Below are 19761 nucleotides of genomic sequence, written 5' to 3' on the forward strand. Positions count from 1 at the left end.
CTGCGGTTTGTTTTGTTTTCAGTTGCCATCAATGTGTTGACATTCAAGGTGGAAGTCTCAGCTCATTTACTCTTTCTTTCCTCCGCATTAGCATTGAGCGCGGCGTCATTAAGCTAACCTTCACCGAGACCTTCAACTGGTCACGCATGACCGACGATGCGTGTGTGTGCATGCACGTTTGTCTCTCACCTTGTATCAATCACACAAAGGTGGCGTTGTTTTCATCTCAGCCAGACAACTGCACTTGTTGTCTTTGGTCTTGTTCTTAGAATGTTAACAACAACACGTCTTCTTAATCCAATCATGCTGATGTGAAGAGAAGATTTGGATTTTTTTTTTTTTTTTTGGTCAAACGGAAATCTCGGTCACGTGAAAATAAATGTGCAAGTTTGATCCAGCACAGAGATGATTGTCATTAACAACCCGCTACCAACGGGATGCCGTTATTATTTGTCCGCTGTGGGCCTGCGAAGCCCCTCGAGACTCATTTGTGATTAAGGGCGATCCAAATAAATTGGACTTGACTTGACTTAACCCTGTTAAATTTAGATGATTAAAAAATATCACCGGGTAAAATGAGGCCATAAAATTGTGAACAATGCAACCATTCTCTCCGCTCTGAGATTAAGCCATTGGGGAAAAAAAATCCTAATTTGTATAATGGCGTTTCCATTAATTTCGACAGGGAAAGGTGATTTGAGATGTGAGTGTCAGAACCCTCACTACAGTATTTGCACAGCAGTATGTACAGCATAGTAATATGTACAGCAAGGTTGCAGCAGATCTACAGCAGTAAAAGGAAGAAAGGTTCAAATTCAAGTTGGGAATGAAACCGAGCCGCCTTTTGGCAGGAAAAGGGTCTTGATGCCACTTTTGAGGCCAAAGCACAGCAATACAAATGAGACAGCGTGAGCGGTTGCCGGCAGGCACGCGGTTGAGCGTATAAGAGGCAACGACAGAGATGCTCAGACGCAGACGTAATACGCAGGGCCAGACGGTCCAACTGTGCCTTTAATGAACTGTCATCTTAATTTGCGCATGAGGAGGACGCCGAGTTGAGGACACGCGGCGACACCCTCTCCTGCTCTGCGCTTAAGTCAGAAAAGCTACGTGCTTTTCTGGTCGTTTAGATTCTCCTGTCCAATTTAGTTTGTCATTTACGTGCCCTCTTGCTGGCTGGAGCAGCCCCAAATTGTGGGCGCTCCCTGTCAAATCTGTTCATGCGTGAAGTCATCTTAGGCCGGGAACACACACAAATCTTTTGTGTGTGTGTGTGTGTGTGAGAGAGAAAGAGATAGAGAGAGAGTAGCATAACAAGGCTCAAAATACCGGTAGCTTGGTTTTCTTTGGGAAGCAATTTTGCAAATCAAGGAGCATCTTTCACATTTTGTGGGGCAAGTGTTTTATGAGGAACGCTAGGTAGCTAGCATCCGGGGCAAAATTTTATTCGACAATTATACGATGACAATATAACAAATAACAATTGTTTTTCTTTCTTTCTTTCTTTGATTTTTTTCCAAATCAGTACATTTTTTTTGTACTTTTTATACAATGTAGCTGCTATCTCGTCTTAGCTGTGTGTGTTTAATGTACAGCATGTTTGCACTTAGGATAGAGAGGAAGAAGTCGGATGTTCTCCGCTTTAATGTGGTTCCAGCCAGACGTCTGTGAAAAGTGGACTCGTATCACCCAAGCACATAATTGCCGTGTCAAACGCGCTAGCCATCTCAGTCTTAAGTCACCTTAGCGTTTAGCATGCCTTCTTTGTCTTTTCTCATCATTCCTTTGAGATTATGTTACATCTCAGAAATGTAGCTTATTCGCAACAGGCGATGATTACTGACTTAGGAGTGACTCCGCGATGTGTTCAGACGCATTAGTAGCCAGCCGAAGCTCGTTCCTAGCTAACTGCTGCGGCAGAGCGATGCCAAGCTAGCTGCTGCGACGTAGGCAACACAGAGCTTCCCTCAACCTCTGACTCACCATGGTAGGTAACATGACCCCAGCAAAGTTTCTTTTCTCAGCGGTTCTTCTTCATCTACTTTCTTTTGGTGATTGTTTTGGCGGTTGATTCTCAGTTTTATTTAATGTATTTTGCTGATGGGCAACATGCTAATTTTGCCTCGCAAAATCTGATGCGAAACCGCTTAATTCGTGCCTTGGGTCGGGAGAGGAGCGGAGTTGAGAGAGAGAGAGGGAGAAAGTAGTAGAGTAGGGAGAGTAATCGAGTAAGTAGAGTAAGAGAGGATAGGGAGAGTACAGAGAGGTGAGAGAGTGGGTAGCGCAGGAAGACAAGCTAGAGTAGGGAGATAGAGAGAGGTTGTGGAGGGAGCAGCGCCAAAGCGTCTACATGAAAGACGCCTCAGAACTCCTGCGAGGATCCTTTCATATGCACGCGCAGCCGCTGGCCGCTATTGTGCGTAGACTTTTTCAAGAAATCCAAATGCAGGACATCAAATGGCACCCCCGCGCCTGTGAAGGAGCCGCACTGGCTCATTGGCTGGCAGGTTAGCCACAGGTCACAGGGTTCAATGCTCCCCGATTTCAACGAAATATGGTTCTGCTTCATTGGGAGCCAAAAATGTTGCTCACGCCAGCCAAGACGACATCGAAGCTCTGCATCATCGTGTGACACAAGACTGACATTGGGAACTTCTTGAACACAGACGTCAATGCAAATGTTTCGTATAGTACGTATGCTAGGTTAAGCTATGTTCCACTATTTATTTATATTATTTAAACTATTCTACGTTTAAAAGTAAACGCCATGTGTTTGTAGTATGTGTATGTACGTGCAGTATGTTGTTTCAAAAAAAAAATGACGGACAAGAATGACAGGTGCACACAGCGCACATCAGGCGTCGCCGTGATGACAAGAAGCTTACCTCGTCATGGTGGCAAAAACACATGCACGAGCACAATCGTACTCACACTTGTTACCACAGCAACAGCATCCTTCCAGCACAGGTGAGACTAAAAGAAAGCATGCCAACAATCCCCGGTGGCGAGCTCCGGCGCCCCCTGGAGGCGGCGTGCGGGCCTACGGCTGTACTCACATTCTGTTTGCCCACAATGTTGTCAAAGGGCAGCTCGGGGCTCCAGGACGCCTCGTTGAACGTGGCGGCGCTGGCGCGGCGGTCGGCGGCGCTGGCCGCTTCCTTCATGATGTCCTCTGGGAGGGACAGCAAGCTGTCATCAGGCTGCTTTATGAGGTAGGTCTCGATGTTGTGTCGGCGCAGGAAGTCATTGCGGTCCTTGCCGTGGCCAGCCTCCACTTCGTAGTCGCCGTTCAGACAGTCCAGGGCCGCTTTGGAGATGTGGATGCGCCTGCGGGGTGATGGCGGGGAGGGGAGACGGACACGCAGTCAGGATGGACAGATGTCACCTTGACATACGAGTCACCCGATCTACGAGCTTTTTAACATACGAGCAGTCGATCGGCTGATTTTGTTTCGGGTTTTTTTTTTTGCTTTGACAAGAGCACAACTTTGATACATGAGCGCTGCGTGGTGGCAGCAAATTCAACTCAGCTCACTAGATGGCAAGCAGCTGTTTGGCAATGAGTAATTATTCTAAAAAAAACCCAACTGAGAGGCTTCATGCAGTTTATTGCCACTCCCAGCTACAATTTACTATCAAACCAAACAGAAAGCAGATGAAAGAGACACATGTAATGAAAGAACCACATAGCCTCCGCTAGCGTCATGCTTTATCTCAAGAATGAGATAAAGCCCATAAGCATACGGGCTCATAATTAGTATTTAAGTGGCGCTGTGGTTCCTCTTTAAGCAATGTGTGTAAGCACAAATGGTGTAGCGACACATAGACACAGACAACATAACAATCCTGACAGGATAGATTCTTTATCCTCCATAATGAATGACGAGTATTCCCGCACAGAGAAGCTTTTTGGGACTTTGCGGTTGAAATAAAAAAAAAAAACAGTGTTTTGTTCCTGCGAATTTTGACTTCCAAACTGTCATGCGAAACTGCTTATTTCAAGTGCTGGAGATACATTGAGGAAGTGAGGCATCATGAGTATGTGAAGAAACCGATGGATGTGTAGCGAGGGCTTGGTGCGTCCTCACCCCGGTATGCCTCCAGACTCGAGCTTGTTGGCGATGTCGACATCCCACGACCAGACGTCAAACTGCCACTTCCTGAGGCCCAGCACGCCGCACAGCACCGAGCCCGAGTGGATCCCGATGCGCATGTCGATATCGTGTTTGGTGCGCGAGCGCACATATCTAACAACACACAATGCAAAACCAAAGTTCACTCTCCTTGATATTCATTGTCTTCTTTTGCAAGAAAACCTGAGCGGAACATTTTGGTATTGACAAACACCCCGGACTGGTCGCCAGCCAATTAATTTGACTCTGTGCCTTTGTTTCGTCAAGTCCTTATATGGACAACAAGCATGCATTTCTATGTGCGAAATGTAGGTCTATGATTTCCAAACACTTCTGGAATTGGCTTCCCTTGGAGCGCTTGGCATCAGAGTTTGAGCGGTCACCTGATGGTTTTGATCATACTCAGTCCCATCTCCACGCAGCAGTGGGCGTGGTCCTGCCGTGGCTCGGGAAGGCCCGACACACAGTAATAACAATCTCCCAGGATCTTGATGCGCAGGCAGTGATGCTCCTGTAAAGCACAGCGGGACCGCTTTAGCCTTCCCTGCAGGTAACGCTGCATACACACACACACACACACAGGCGTGCACACACACGCACACAATCGGACGCCGTGCTCACATGTGCCAGGCGGTCGAATCGTGCGAAAAGCTCGTTCAACATCCGCACGAGCTCCTGAGCCGACAGTGTCGTGGAAAGATTTGTGAAGCCTTTGACGTCTGCGAAAAGAATGCTGGATAAAACACGGAAACGTCATTTTGGGGGTTCAACTGGGAGGACAATCTGAACTTTTCACAGCAAGTCTAAAGGACGATACAAGCGGCAATTTTCTCGTGACGCTCGTTTAAGGGCCTATCTCACTGGTCTGGAAATTAATTGGAGACCTGATGGCGACTTTACTTTCCGCGACATCTCCTGGAGAATAATCGGGGAGTCGCAATGGATTTTAACCTTTACATTTTTTTCCTGAGACTTTTTGGAGACTTTTTCCAAGTGTTCACCAGGTCTGCGGGATATCGGTTCTGTTCGCAAATAGATGACTCCACGAGTTCTCCGTTGCATTTCAAAGACTTGCGAGTGTGGAGATGTTAAATTTCAGACATCTCTGCTACTTCTTTGTGACGTCGACCAAACACTTGTTGGGCAAGACCACCGTGACTTCTCAGTTCTTCAGCAGGTCTCTGAGACATCGCTGAGACAAATTATTTCCACAACCCAATCATGTAGTGCTAAAATGTATAAATATGGCTTGGGTGGGTTTTTTTTAAAATGAAAAAAAAAATGACTAAACTCAACTACTTTGCGCACTTTCTCAGTCAGTCAGGATGTGGGAATGATTTCAGGATGATGAATCACCACCCGATGACAGGAGTGGCTTCGATCAGATCTTGGCCGCAAGCAGTGTGAGGGGGCGACGGGTGTGATACGGCAATCCCAAGGTAATCCTATATCGTGAGGTGACGTGCGGAAGCAGTGCGGCGTTGAGAACGTGGAGGAATACCGGCAGTTAACCCTACAGAGGAGCTTTTTCAAATAAAAAAAGATGAATACCATCGTCATCCTGGACGAACACGTGCACACACACACACACATACACGTTTATGCATCAATGCAGTGTTTATTATGCAATAAACTGTTATTTTACAATCAAAGTGACCTTTTTGTGTTTATGTTGTTTTTTTGATTTGGAAAGCATTGTTTAGATATTTGAGGTATGGCAAAGGCAAAAAAAAAATGTTTTGACTGCTGTTTACGAAATAATGGTAAGAGCTGTAGATGGCTGGATGTTTCACCCACAAGCCCACGTGATCGTGATTACCGCGAGATCACCGCGACACCGCCATGACAGCTCGGCAACATCTCTGCGGCAACTTCCCGGCGACTTGGACTCTGCGAGTCATCTTCCTGCTTAGATCAGATGTCTCCGCCAGCGAGATAGGCCCTTTTAGCACTCACTGAGTCTGACCTGACATTCTCATAGCGGTGGATGTAGATCCGATGGAACTGATGTTGGAGGTGCTCGTCCTCCACGTTGGTCATGTCGTTAATCATTTCCAGAACCACGAAGCGAGGTAGCACGGACAGAACCAGACGCTCCTGGGAACGCGACGGAAACATTGCAGCTTTTCATTCAAGGGGACAACTTCTCAGACACAAAATATTTGCTGCATATTGATAAGTTGGGACGGGTCCAAATAACGGGAATTTTTCTCTCAAAAATGAACAGCTGCAAAAGTTCACCAAAGTACAGTTTATGGCCATACTGGACCTGACCTGGATTTGAACTCTTAAGGTTCAGTTTAAGATGATCCTGGACCTGGATCAAAATTTTGAAGGGACAGTTTAAAACCTCAGTGGATCTGGATTTGACTGGAACTGATGTTTCAGTCCAGGGCATCTGGATTTGTGCAATTCAGTCCAGTTTATGCTCAAGGCGGATCTGACCTTTTTGGTGAAATTCATTCATTCATTCATCTTCCTAACCGCTTGACCCTCACTAGGGTCGCGGGGGGTGCTGGAGCCTATCCCAGCTGTCTCCGGGCAGTAGGCGGGGGACACCCTGAATCGGTTGCCAGCCAATCGCAGGGCACACAGAGACGAACAACCATCCGCGCTCACACTCACACCTAAGGACAATTTAGTGTTCAATCAGCCTGCCATGCATATTTTTGGAATGTGGGAGGAAACCGGAGCACCCGGAGAAAACCCACGCAGGCCCGGGGAGAACATGCAAACTCCACACAGGGAGGCCGGAGCTGGAATCGAACCCGGTACCTCTGCACTGTGAAGCCGACGTGCTAACCACTGGACTACCGGGCCGCCCACTTTTCGGTGAAATTTACAGGCAAATTTGATCTGAATCTGGTCCATCTTATTGCCTCGCTATATCTAAATCTGTCATTTTAAATTTAGTTGACATCCACAGTAGGGTTCGATCAGACCCGTTGGGTCCAGTTTATAAACATAATGAAACGAGATCTGAACGATTTAAAACAAAACTGAGTGTAGATCAGAATTCTTAAGTCTGGACCATGAATTCTTTCAATGAAACTTAGATCCGAGCTCTTATGTTTACAATTTAAAAGAACGATGCATTTGGATTTCCAATTGATTTTTGGGGATATTAATAAAGCCAATGAAAGACAAACTTTGCAGACTGACAGACTGACTTTCATCTCCTCTTTCCACACGGCCCAAATGCGAGACACAGTGATTGGCTCTTAACAGAGCCCACATCTTTCCATTTCAGCCATGGCTGAGCTTCACACGCCCCGAGGCTTCCAGGAAACAAGATGCTAGAAAAGCTTTCTACGCCTCACCCACAGTCCACTCCACTGCGTAAACAAATGCCACTCACTCAATGTGAGTGTATGTGTGGTTGTGTGTGTGTGTGTGAGAGAGAGAGACAGAGAGAGAGAGAGCATTTGTGTGTCTGTGTGACAACAGATCGATGCAACGTCCATGTTTGCCTCCCGTCGGCAGGCTCATTACTAGCAGAGCCGCAAACATTGTGCGCTGTCAACACAAATCCATCAAACACTATCCAGGTCAAACTTTTCGGCATGTCGCATCACATCAGACAGACTTCTGCGCACCACGCCTTATCCATATATAGCAAGCCATGCCACCGAGGAACTAATTTGCTTCGTGAAAATCATTTCGGCAGGACGCCTCACAAAGTTGGCCACCTGAGGCGTCAGGCATCTCCGCCGGAAATTGAAGCTGACGCTCTGAGGAGGAGATGCGGCGGGGATCTGACCTGTCTCTGGTTCTCTGTCTCCAGACGAAGTCTGGCTTCGATGCAGCGTCGCGTTTCCAAGAAGGCTTGACGCTGGGCGCGGTCCGACAGGTAGCTGATGAAGATACCGGCTGTGTTCATGCACATGAACAGAACCGTCTGGGCCGCCACCTGCAACACATAAACACAATTGATTTGGTTCATCCTTACAGCGGACGGTTTATCAGGTTATCATTATTGGTGCGTTAAAGGGTCAATCTTGACGTGGTTCTTGACGAGAAGCGTCAAAACATCACAGCGCCGCTGCTAATTTGGGCTGCGTCATCATGTCTCCAAGACAAAACGCTTGACCCGACACCAGACCTGAGTTTGTCTTTTCCGCCGAATGTTTGTTTACTTTTGCCGAAGACCATTTAAAGCCTTCGGGTTGTTTGTACAACTCGTTGTTTGCGATGGCCAGGAGGTCAAATATCACAGAACCTTCATCTCTTCATTGTCGGAGGGCAGAGATGATTTAACACAGTGCAAACAGCCACTGTAACAAACACAAACACACACTCCCAAGGGTAATTAGCATGGAGGACAAGTGTGGGCAGGTATTTAGATTTTTATGTCAAAGGTCATCCAGGACACCCACAAGAGGCGTCTGGCTGTTAAATACACACCACCTGCCACCTGACTGACTTGCTTTAAAAAAAAAAAAAAATCCTCGTTTAACCATGTGATGAGTGTCATTATGGTAAAAAGTCAAGGTCAAGTCATAAAGTGGAGAAGAAAGTTTTTGCATCGGAAATCTAACTCGACCACAAAAATAGGTTAAAACTCAATTTTTGCTTCGATACTTCGCCGGCGCCACGGTAAGCAACCCAGTCGACACGAAACTCACAACGTGCTGCAGTTATACGACTCCTGACTTTTTCACAGTAATTAGCACCCTCTAGTGGTGACAAGTTGATAGTGCAGAGAAGAAATGCGCTTTTCCTTTCAGGGGGTCGCCACAGCAATGACATGTTTGGCACAATTTTTACACCGATGCAAGCAGCCGATTGAAATCCTTACGATGACTAGATCGTGAAATAGCGTACTTTATAAGATAACCACATTCCAAAATTGGGACACGGACGGCACAACAGTGGAATTTTTCCGAGACGTACTTCGCAGTGAAAGGCTTCACCTGTTTGGAGTTTTTTTCTTCCTCCAAGATACACAAGCACTTTAACATCCATTCAGACAGTCACACAATGACTCATGTTATATACATCCTGACTGTTGAAAAGTCACTCAGTGACTCATAAGCTGTAATCTATAAATAGCTCAGAAAGCCAGGCAGTGATTCGTGTCATATACACGATTATTAAAAGTTTTGGAGTCACGTGGAAAACTCTGATTGCATTTTCATCACCCGGGGGTTCAGAATGATGCATCTGCACATTCATCTTTCGTGTAAAATGCAAAATATTTCATTATAATAATAACGTATTTGGTTTTTTTTTAATGGTTGATTTTGGAAGACTGCCTGCACCTTACATGTTTGTTGTGTGGTAGTATTGTGCATAAAAATCTTTCAAATACATTTATTTGATGGTCCATTTTCTTCGTATTTGAACAATAACGGTAAATGCATCCGGCACTGAGTTTCATTTTGAAACTTTATGGAGTTTACTGATATGAGTATTACCTGTAGTTACTACCACTGAAAAGGACATCATTGTAAAAATAAAATATTCCAAGATCATATTTTTCTCACTTGTAATGTCACAATTTCTTCATCATTTACATGGCCAAAATGAAGTTTCTTGATTGGCGACATGTTTTCTGAAGAGGCTAATTTCATTTTTTGATGTATGGGTTTTTTTCCCCCCCATCCTTTTGCCTCAAATAGCATACGTTTGCCGAAATAATTTACTTTTTGGTATTTTCTGGGATCCCCCCTCCCCCCTGCCCCCCATGTTTACTCTACATACATATAATTTACATATAATGAATGTATCAGCGTTTTCTGGAGATTTTTGGGGGGAATTTGTTTATTTATTTATTTATTTATTTATTTTTAAAAAGTTGGTTTTGCGGAACCCCCGAGATAGCCTTAGCCACCACATACCCCGCCCCCCCCCAAGGATAAATTCTACCTCCGCCATTCTTAACATGACGTCGGAACAGGTGGCGAGCGGTCGGTGAGCGGTTGGCGGTGGGCGAAATCGAGTATTTCTTTCCCGCTCGCATGTCGCGTGGGAGTCTGAGAGGATGGCCCTGACGCTTCATCATGCGAGCGCACACACACACACGCACACACACACACACATTCACACACCGAACGCACGCGAGCATACATAACGTGCGCACGCCCATTACGGCGTGCCACTCTGTGTTATTGCCAATCTCTCCCAGGACGCCAGCAGTGATTCAATTTCTTGGCTGTGGCCCTCAAAGGTCCAGGTCCCCAAGGATAGAGAGACGCAAATTAAAAAAAGCACACAAGCTGCAACGTTTTGTTTTGGAAGATGGCAAACACCACCCAGGTGGATGTTTTTAACAAGGGCTCATTACGAGTGGGAACATGTTGCATGGAAAACAAGTTAACAATGGACACGCCGAGTGCACGTCTGTCACACACGCGTGCACACACACACACGCACACAGACACATACATTTTACGCTTGAAGACAATTTTATTTACAGTGAATCTTCATTTATTGCGCTATTCAAGGTTATTGTTTTATTTCATGGCTATAATTTTCGGCCGTTTTTCTTTCATATTAGCATTAAGCTAGCCAATGCTGGTTAGATGAAATGATCTTGTTGGTTTGAAAATTTTGGTTTTTCAATATATTACTGTGTTGCATGGATGCTAATTCGGTTAGCTTGTCTTGAGAGTTTTGTATTACATGTTAGCATTAAGGCGGCCCAGTAGTCCAGTGGTTAGCACGTCGGCTTCACAGTGCAGAGGTACCGGGTTCGATTCCAGCTCCGGCCTCCCTGTTTGGAGTTTGCATGTTCTCCCCGGGCCTGCGTGGGTTTTCTCCGGGTGCTCTGGTTTCCTCCCACATTCCAAAAATATGCATGGCAGGCTGATTGAACACTCTAAATTGTCCCTAGGTGTGAGTGTGAGCGTGGATGGTTGTTCGTCTCTGTGTGCCCTGCGATTGGCTGGCAACCGATTCAGGGTGTCCCCCGCCTACTGCCCGGAGACAGCTGGGATAGGCTCCAGCACCCCCCGCGACCCTAGTGAGGATCAAGCGGTTAGGAAGATGAATGAATGAATGAATGTTAGCATTAAGCATTAAGTTATGTTATGTTATGTTAGCCAAATTGACAGGTTTGGTTGAACATTTTGGTTTTTAAATATAGAATGTTTGCATCTATTATGTACCGTATCAGTTTTACAGTAAGACCGGGTGCTAACGAATAATTAAAATGTGTCATTTAATCATAATAATAGTTATTTTGACATGATTTCATGGTGTGTCTGGAACATATCCCACCCACCTGTAGGAAAAAAGTAATTTTATTTTGACTTTTTTTAAGTTCCACTCTTGAACTAAATTAAATCCTTCCTAACCCATTTATTTGTTATGGGACTGTTGCAAAATGAGTCTCAGATGATACAAACATATTTTGGGATCATCATCATTATGTCGTGAGTTATTTCCACGGACTTTCCAGCATTCACATCAGAGGGTCTGTTCACTAACCAACTCACTATGTTTTCCTTCCTCCTGTATATTTTCATCAAACAAGATCAGGATCATCCGGGCTGACCCGGACCACATCACTATGGCAACAACACGAACCGACAGACATTAGTGCCACTGACACGCAGCCAAGCAACAATCCTCGTGTCATCCACAATCGTCTTCAAAGTGGGACACTTTGAAAGCTAAAGCCCGCAGATCATGACTCAAGCTCACGTGAGGCCATGCAAAAGATGCTAAGCGTTTGTTTTGGAGCCGCGGGGGGTGGGGGGGCGGATGGGGGGGGGGGAGTCACTCGTTGCTGAGCGCAGGAGATAAATCGCTGCCGCTTCGGGAGGGAAAAGAATGCAAATACACAAGAACTATATATATATATATATATATATATATATATATATATATATATATACACATACATACACACACACACACACACACACACACGCATAGGGAGTTTTTTATAGTTGACTACAGAGGAGTGAATAATTTTCAACACAGAGTGTCCAGGATGGATCAAACTACAGAGATTTTTTTTTCACATAGTGCAGGGCTCTACACTAACTTTTAAATTGGTAGCATTTGGTGCGACCAGTTTTGGTCGCACCCATTTTTGCATTTGCTGAAGTATAGTCTTCTCAATTGGCACGGCTATTTTTCGGCAGGTGACGGCCGCGATTATTCCCGGTTGAATTTTGGTTCCCGCACATCCATGATTATTATTATTATCCCAACAGCACCAGAGAATGTTATGTCATGTAATGCACGACTTAATGGCGAGGGAGAGCTATTCCCATCACAGTAAAGGCGATGTGATGCAATCTGGCATCTCTTCCTCTTCTTCTTCTTTTGACAAGTTTTTACATGTGAGGCTTTGAGCGGCTTAGCTGGGCAAACACGGCCTGCTTGGACCGGCTGATGTGCGTTGTTGACCTTTGTCCGGCTTAGGCGCTAAACCAAACCGCATTCAACATCGCACATCGGAAAGATGGCCGCCGGCGAGGCTTTGATTTAAGATGAACACGATTTACACTTTCAAGCAAGTCAAATTACAAACGTCAAGTGATCTTTTACGATATTTACGGGATTTAATTTAACCTTTGTTTGATAAGTTCCAAAATATAAGATGAAAAGAAGAATTTATCACAATTTGCGATAATTAATTATCCATCCCATCCCAACCGTATTTGGTTATTCTCTTTTGACAGCAGACATTTTCATGTTTGCCTCGGTGTGTTGACGTGCCAAGAGCAGCTGGCAGAGTGACACCTCCCGCTGGCAGCACCCGTCTTTGCAGTGGCAACGCTGCAAAGACGGGGCGTGACCGGACGCTTGGCACGCCGGCCCAGATATGCCTTCCGACGGGCTAAGATGTGAGGAAACACGTGGAAACGGCCGCCACACACACACGAGTGATGAGGGAGGATTATTTTTTTTGTCCAATCATTCAGATGGAAAAAAAAAAAAAACATTGCATTGTGAACTCCGGCGCAGAACGACCGCCTCACAGATCTGCGGTTGAAGTTGGACAGTATTTTTTTGTGGGGGGGGGGGTTGTGTGTTTTTTCCTGTAACATCTGAAAAACATTAAAACATGTTGGCTTACTTGAAAACTCAGAAGTGCAGATGTCAAAGCTGTCATTTGGTGCGCCCCCCCAACCCGTGATAATCATTAAAAAAAATTCAGTATCACATAAGAAAGTTTCATTTCACTTTGGTATTCGGCAAAACTAGAAATAGCAAGATAACTCCGCCCACTGGTGCCTTGAGATACATCTATAGTTCCTCTCAATACGTCGCTGACACCTCAAATCATCTAGATCATCTAAAAACACAACAAAATAAAAATAAATCTCCCAAACGATGGATGGTGGCATGGTTCAGTTTTGCAAGTCAAGGACTGGTCGACATCCATCCATTCTTTTGTCGCTCTGTGATTGTCTTATGTCTGCCAGTTTGAGGTTTCTAGCGCCACCTGCTGCTTTGGCACCACTTAGTTGACAGCAACCTGTCAACATGGCACAAAGCGTAAACGCGGCGATTCGGTCGTCACGAGCAGCAGCAGCAGGCGACGCCCACGCAGACAAGCTGCGACAGAGACGCCTTCGGGAATGAGGAGAAGTTGACTGGTCGCCCAATATGCTGCCTGACAGATGGACACTTTGTGATTGGAACATAAGACACAACGTTCCCAACGTCTTTGCGAGTTTACGACTTTGTGAGAATTGACAACACTTTTAGCCCCCATTTTTTCCACTTCCTGTTTTGAGTCCCGATACTTTTCCTTTTGTTTCCTGTATGTCAAATACTTCTATCCCAATAGTTTTGCCCACATAGATTTGCAAGCTTTTTGTTTTTGTTTTTTGCTTGTGTGATGCTGTCTGCTTCTAATGGTTCATTTCACCCCCCCGGCCCCACCACCACCCCTTTGCCCCCTCCGCCCCGCTTGACCTATTCCACCAGGACTGTTGTAAACATGTTAGCCCGCGGCTAGCTGCGAGGATCACCTGAAATGTAGTCACAGACGACTAACGTCCGCGGGGACGGTGCAGCGCCAGTCACAAGCGGGAATAGAAAATCGGCAGACGTGTCGAGTGCGCCGCAGCACTTAATGGACTCAATTCAGCGCCTTTTAGCGGCTTTTTGGTCACTCTTACTGAGAAGACATTTTCTCAAGGACACCGGTAATCCTCAATAGATTTATCTCACCGCATACAATCTATTTTCAAGCTGTTTTACTGATCTTTCAAGACCTACGGAACATTGTGTTCTGTGACAATATAAACATCAAACTTCCCATCATTTCGATAAGACTCTCTACTTTCACCAGGAAATAAAAGTTTGTTGTCTTTTCCGTTCTTTAGTAATCAAGAGCAGAACCAAAAAGCAGAGAACCGCAGCTTTTTGTGAATAGGAACATATCAAGCAGAACGTTGACTTGGAATTTTGTGCTAATTCAGAAATTAATCACAATTGTGGCAGACACTTTCCACCACCCACTGCAATGCATACTCCGCTAATAGCGTACATGTACATGCTTCGCTTAAGTGTCAGGCGCCTAAACCTCCAACGGGTTGCCATTTCTCTCCCTCACATTTGATGTTAAAAGCCGTGTATTGCCACCTATAGAGAAAGGTATTGAAATATCCATTATGAATACAAAGAAAATTGACACAAGATATGCCAGGGTGTGGATGTATATAATCTCGATACAAACCAAAAGTTGTAAAAATATCACGGTTAAGGGTAAAGTATGAGCCTTAATGGAGACTTCTTCTTACTTTTTTCTTTTCTGATTGATATAAAAATGATTTAGTAGATATAAACACATAACGGGGTAGGACTAGATAAGTTTTTTACTTCATCCTACTCCCTTGAGCATAATAACTGTGTTGAATGAAGACTGATTTCTTTCTTTTTACTTTTTTATCTACCTTATTTTCGGTCAAATTATTACTGCATATGTTTTATGTTCAATAAACAAACAAACAAACCTGCTCTTTATCTTCAACACAAAAGCTGTGCTGATCTCAATTCGATGCAAGGTTTGCAATTACAGTTACTCAGAAGTTGAATCGGACAAATTGGGCGATGTGATGAATCTCGATGACAGTAAACACCGCAGTGATATTTAATTCACTTAAAAAGTGCCCAATGATCAAGAAGCAAAAGGGAATGTTATGAGAATAAATCATCATTTTTCAGGAAAAAAAAGTATTTTACGGCTCAGACGGTGCTTCGTGTGTTTAAAATGGAGACAATGCAAGATTATACTGTACGGTTCTTAAGAGAGGACGGTCGCTGATTCAGGATCAGATCAGGAAGTGTGAACATTCAAACGGGGGAGAGGCACTGATCCATAATTCAGGATTACAGCTCACACACCCTCGCAAGGTGAAAGACTTTGAAGAGGTGCGCTTTAGTGTGAAAACCCAGAAGGCCCTTCCGACTGAAAAGCCTCTTAGCCGCCGCAATTCAAATCCGCGCAAAAGTGAAAACACACACACACGGATGAATGCGCACTGCTAAAATGCTCTCACATACCGTATAAACTGAAATGCTTTCCTACAAAATGCTGAAATTCAGCGTTTGTCCCTGACGGCCCCTCTTCTATTTCCTTGTGGTCCAACAGAGCACAGATGCTCGCCTTCCACGCGCGGCGACCTGCTGTTTTTCCACATTTCAAAGAGATAAGCGTAATCCCACCCGTAATCTCATTAAACACTGACCCGGACGGGCGCTATGAATAGATTACCTCTGGGAGATAATCCCAACTGAAATCATGCTCAATGTGGAGAATCAACACAAATCAGATGCACCCCGGAACTCTCAAAGCCCCCATCGTATGTTGGCGTGTGCGCCGATGTACACTGATGGCATGGCACATGTACGACATGTGCCATGCCAGAATGATTCGTCTTCTCGTTTGCATTGGCTGACACTTGCACGTTGAGGAGCGAAACACATTTATTGCATAGAAAAGGAGTTGGGTGAACTTTGTTGCCGTGCTCTGCCCCGGTGTGGACAGTTACCTTGAATTGAACCCTTTTAATGCACTCTGTAACCTGATCACATGATAAACTGACCATTGTAGTAACTGCTGTCGCTGAAAGGGTTAAAAGAAACTTAGATTACAAATTACTTTCAGCAGACGCCGACAACCCCGCTTAAAGTACCCCTGGAAATGACGTAAATGGCTGCAAAACATTCAGGTGTGGCCTCCTCAAGATTTTTTTTGGGAGGTTCCAGATTTCAAGTTGGTAAATCAAACTGGCTTTAAGGACTCCATTTTTAAAAGCTCTCTGTGAGAACAAGTTTGTCGTGAAAGGACTCCTGGAAAATGAGCATTGAAATTTTGAACCAAGATGGCTGACTCGATGAGCCTTTTCAGGAATGGCTTCTTGAGACTTTTCACGCTTCATGATAAGCACGCCCGCTAAATTTCTTTTGGCTGAGTCAAATCCATTTTGGGGTGTTGTCTTTCCAAACAAAGCTGAGTTGATGAGCACAGCGTCGTGTCAACATTTTCCAGGACACGACTCAGGTCACATCACGAAGACAGATGCTTCCTCCTCATCACTTTCAACCTTGGAACCTTCTTGCCAAAATTGTCTGCCGAGACAGAGCTGCAGGTGGCCAGACAATCGATAGGTCTCCACCTGCGACCGTGCCGACCGGCCCCGAGCCACAATGCTGCCTAATTAAAATGGCGGCAGGGAGTTGAAGGTACCATGGTTGAGCCAGACGCCAGCCAAAAAAAAAAAACAACCCAAAAAAAAAACCTCAATAAAAATTGTTGCGGGTCATCGGGATTTTTTTCCCCAATTTATTCGAGTTTGTGTTCTCTGATGTAGAATCTGATGTTTTTTTTCTGACTCCAAACAACCACAACTTCCACAGAAATCATACAAACAAGACTTTTACCGTGGAATATCAAATCTGGAGGTAAAAATGTCCCTGAAATGGATACTTAAAACTCAGTACCAACCAAATCTAGACCAAGTTTGAAAAGACGTTTAAAAACGTCTTTGGGAGTGAACGAGTTAAAACCAACTTGGCAGACTTGCGTGTTTTCAGAAGTGACTTTTTTTGTGCAATGCCCACTAAATTTCATATTGCTACATCAAACTCGCTTCAGGGTCTGAATTTTGGAACTCTCACCAGGACAAATCGGTCTGAAAAATGACCCGAAAATGGCGGCTTCCAAGGAAAACGGCAGACTTTTGTGTCCTTTCAGGCATGCCTTCCTGAGACTTTTTGGTCACTCTCTCAATGAGAGACAAACCTACCAAATGTCAGGTTGCTAAGACAAATTGGCTTCAGGGGCTGAATTGACAACATCTCACAAATGGGGAAAAAAAAAGATTTTGAGAAAAAACAAAAGGCTGAAAAACGGCTTTTAATTATATGGACATAACCCCGCTGTTTGCTTGTTTGTTTTTGGCACCTTGTCAGCTTTGACACAAAACAGGAGACAACCTGAGGAAATATTTTGAATCAATTAATGAGCATTAGGGTGAATTCATCAACGTAATAACGGAAGACTGAGGGACAGATGGATTATTTCTCAGCGTGTCCTGATTGTGGTGACTCGCTAAAAGCTTTTTTTTTTTGCAGACATTTTTGGACGCACCAGCGAGGTCACGGCACGGACACTAAAAGCTTCATGAAACATTTAGCGCGGCTGAGTGCGTGGCTGAGTGCGCGTCTGCGAGCGGACGCGTTGCCACACTCGTATCGAAGGCGAGGCGAGACCGTGGTGGATTTTTCACGACCGATCGTTCGTGCCGAGCAACTGGAGACGTCTGAATGACAAGTCGAGGTCAAATATCAACACGGTGTCACGCTACGTGACAGGAAAATGAGCACTATTGTGCAAGCTTCTATAAATAGACGAGCAGACTGAAGGCTGATATGGTCCCCAAATCAAATTGCCAATTTTTTTCACCAAAATACAATTTCCAATGAACATTTTTTTAACCCTTTGATATTTGAAAAACACCAGCTGGCCAGCTTTAACGCTTTCACTGACAGCGGTTACTACAGTGACTGATTAGTTGTCAGGTAACAGGGGTGCATGAAAGGGTGAATTCCGGTATCAACAAAGCTTTGAAAATTATTTTTTTTCTCCCAAACATGAAATTTCACAACAATAATCCAAATTATATTGTTTGCCCTAGAGCAGGGGTGTCAAACTCATTTTTGGCGTAGGCCACATTTTAGTCACCGTTTCCCTTGGAGGACTCTAACCGACTGAAACCATATAAAGAAGTCAAGAAGAGCTTCCAAGAGCACTCTTATTTATTATCTTATCTATTATTTGAAAAAGCATCATGGAAGTTGACATGTTTGATTCGCTTTTGCGGGCCACATAAAATGATGTGGCGGGGCCAGATCTGGCCCCCGGGCCTCGAGTTTGACACTACTGAGAGATACGGCCTGCCTTCACTATAATCGCGCTTCACTTTGCGCAGATGAAGCAATTATGTTTCAGTCAGATTTTAACCAAGACAAAATCAGTTCTTTCAGGAATCGATCAAATTTGTGAATTATTTTGTCGATGAATTGATGAATCGGATGAATTAAAAAACAATTCCCGTCCCTATCTTCAAAGACAAGACATTCGAGTACCACCGCCCTACCCACTGAAAAACCTACTTGATAAAAATATTTGTCAGTGGCAGTTAAGAATTGGATTCCACTCATCAAATTTTAAACGAAAGAGTTAAATAGACGGCCACGTACCTACTGCATTATCATTTACATTTTCTGCTTGCATATTTTTTTGTGTGTGTGTTCAAATTGGACTTATGACGGTAGGTGGATTTGTGAAATGGGGACAGGATGGTGGTGGGAGGAGGAAGGGGGGGATCACTGTGCATTTTTCATGAGGCATCAATGCGAGCAGGAAAGCAAGAGGGTCACCAGGGGCTCGGGGCTCATTGTGCGCCCCACAAAGTCATCTTGCCAGCAAATCCACGGCGGCTTTTTTTATGCATTCGCGTCCCACGCCCCCCCCCCACCACACACACACACCCGCCCCCAAACGGGCCAGCTTCTTTGCGACGCTCGCCTGATGTAAACCCCACTTGCACCCCGCTCCCTTTCCTATCATTTTCCGCTTTTATCTCGGTGCTGCAGCCACCGCTTCAGGTAAGCCGAGTTTGACCTTGAAAAAAGGAAGCTGCGGCGGCTAATCGACGGGCGCGGAGCTCGGGATTTGTGTGGAAAATGTGCGTGCGTGTGAGAGCGATATACACTGCTATTGACTTCATAATGGCTCCGGCTTCACACAAGCCATCGTTCACACACACCAATACCCCCCCACAAAAAGACACGCTCGTGTTGACACAATAAACACCCACGCTACATCCCAGATTTTTAAGCCAGCGCTCTTAATAGCGTTTTCAACTCCTAGCAAAAAGCAGAATTGCACAACTTGAGTTTCGTGCAACGTTTGGCCACAACAAGCCACGCGGCAGCACCGAGCTCATTGAGAAAACGTGCAACGTGATTGGCGGGAGACACTAAATGCCTGAGGGTCGTTGCGGGTTGTGTCCAAACTCACAGGCTGACGTTCTTCAAAGGTCGCATTTTCGGTCTCTTACAAATTTTAAAAAGACAATTCACGGGCTGGGTCATTCGACGCCTTAAAAGTCTCCTCCTCATGTTGCCTCCGCGGGCCACATAAACCGTGACG

General features: G+C 45.0%; 1 protein-coding gene across 4 annotated transcripts in view; it reads right to left on the reverse strand.

Moving 5' to 3' along the window:
• adcy8 (adenylate cyclase 8 (brain)) overlaps nt 1-19761 on the reverse strand; it is a 48594-nt gene that overhangs the window by 11722 nt on the left and 17111 nt on the right. For all 4 annotated transcript variants that reach the window (XM_052087517.1, XM_052087518.1, XM_052087516.1 and 1 more), the window contains 6 exons: nt 7894-8043; nt 6100-6230; nt 4755-4866; nt 4517-4644; nt 4089-4247; nt 3057-3327 (listed from right to left, as the gene is read on the reverse strand). In XM_052087517.1, coding sequence (XP_051943477.1) covers nt 3057-3327; nt 4089-4247; nt 4517-4644; nt 4755-4866; nt 6100-6230; nt 7894-8043 — 951 coding nt within the window. The remainder of the gene's footprint in view (nt 1-3056; nt 3328-4088; nt 4248-4516; nt 4645-4754; nt 4867-6099; nt 6231-7893; nt 8044-19761) is intronic.

Source organism: Hippocampus zosterae, chromosome 15, assembly GCF_025434085.1.
Source record: "Hippocampus zosterae strain Florida chromosome 15, ASM2543408v3, whole genome shotgun sequence".
Taxonomy (NCBI): Eukaryota; Metazoa; Chordata; class Actinopteri; order Syngnathiformes; family Syngnathidae; genus Hippocampus; species Hippocampus zosterae.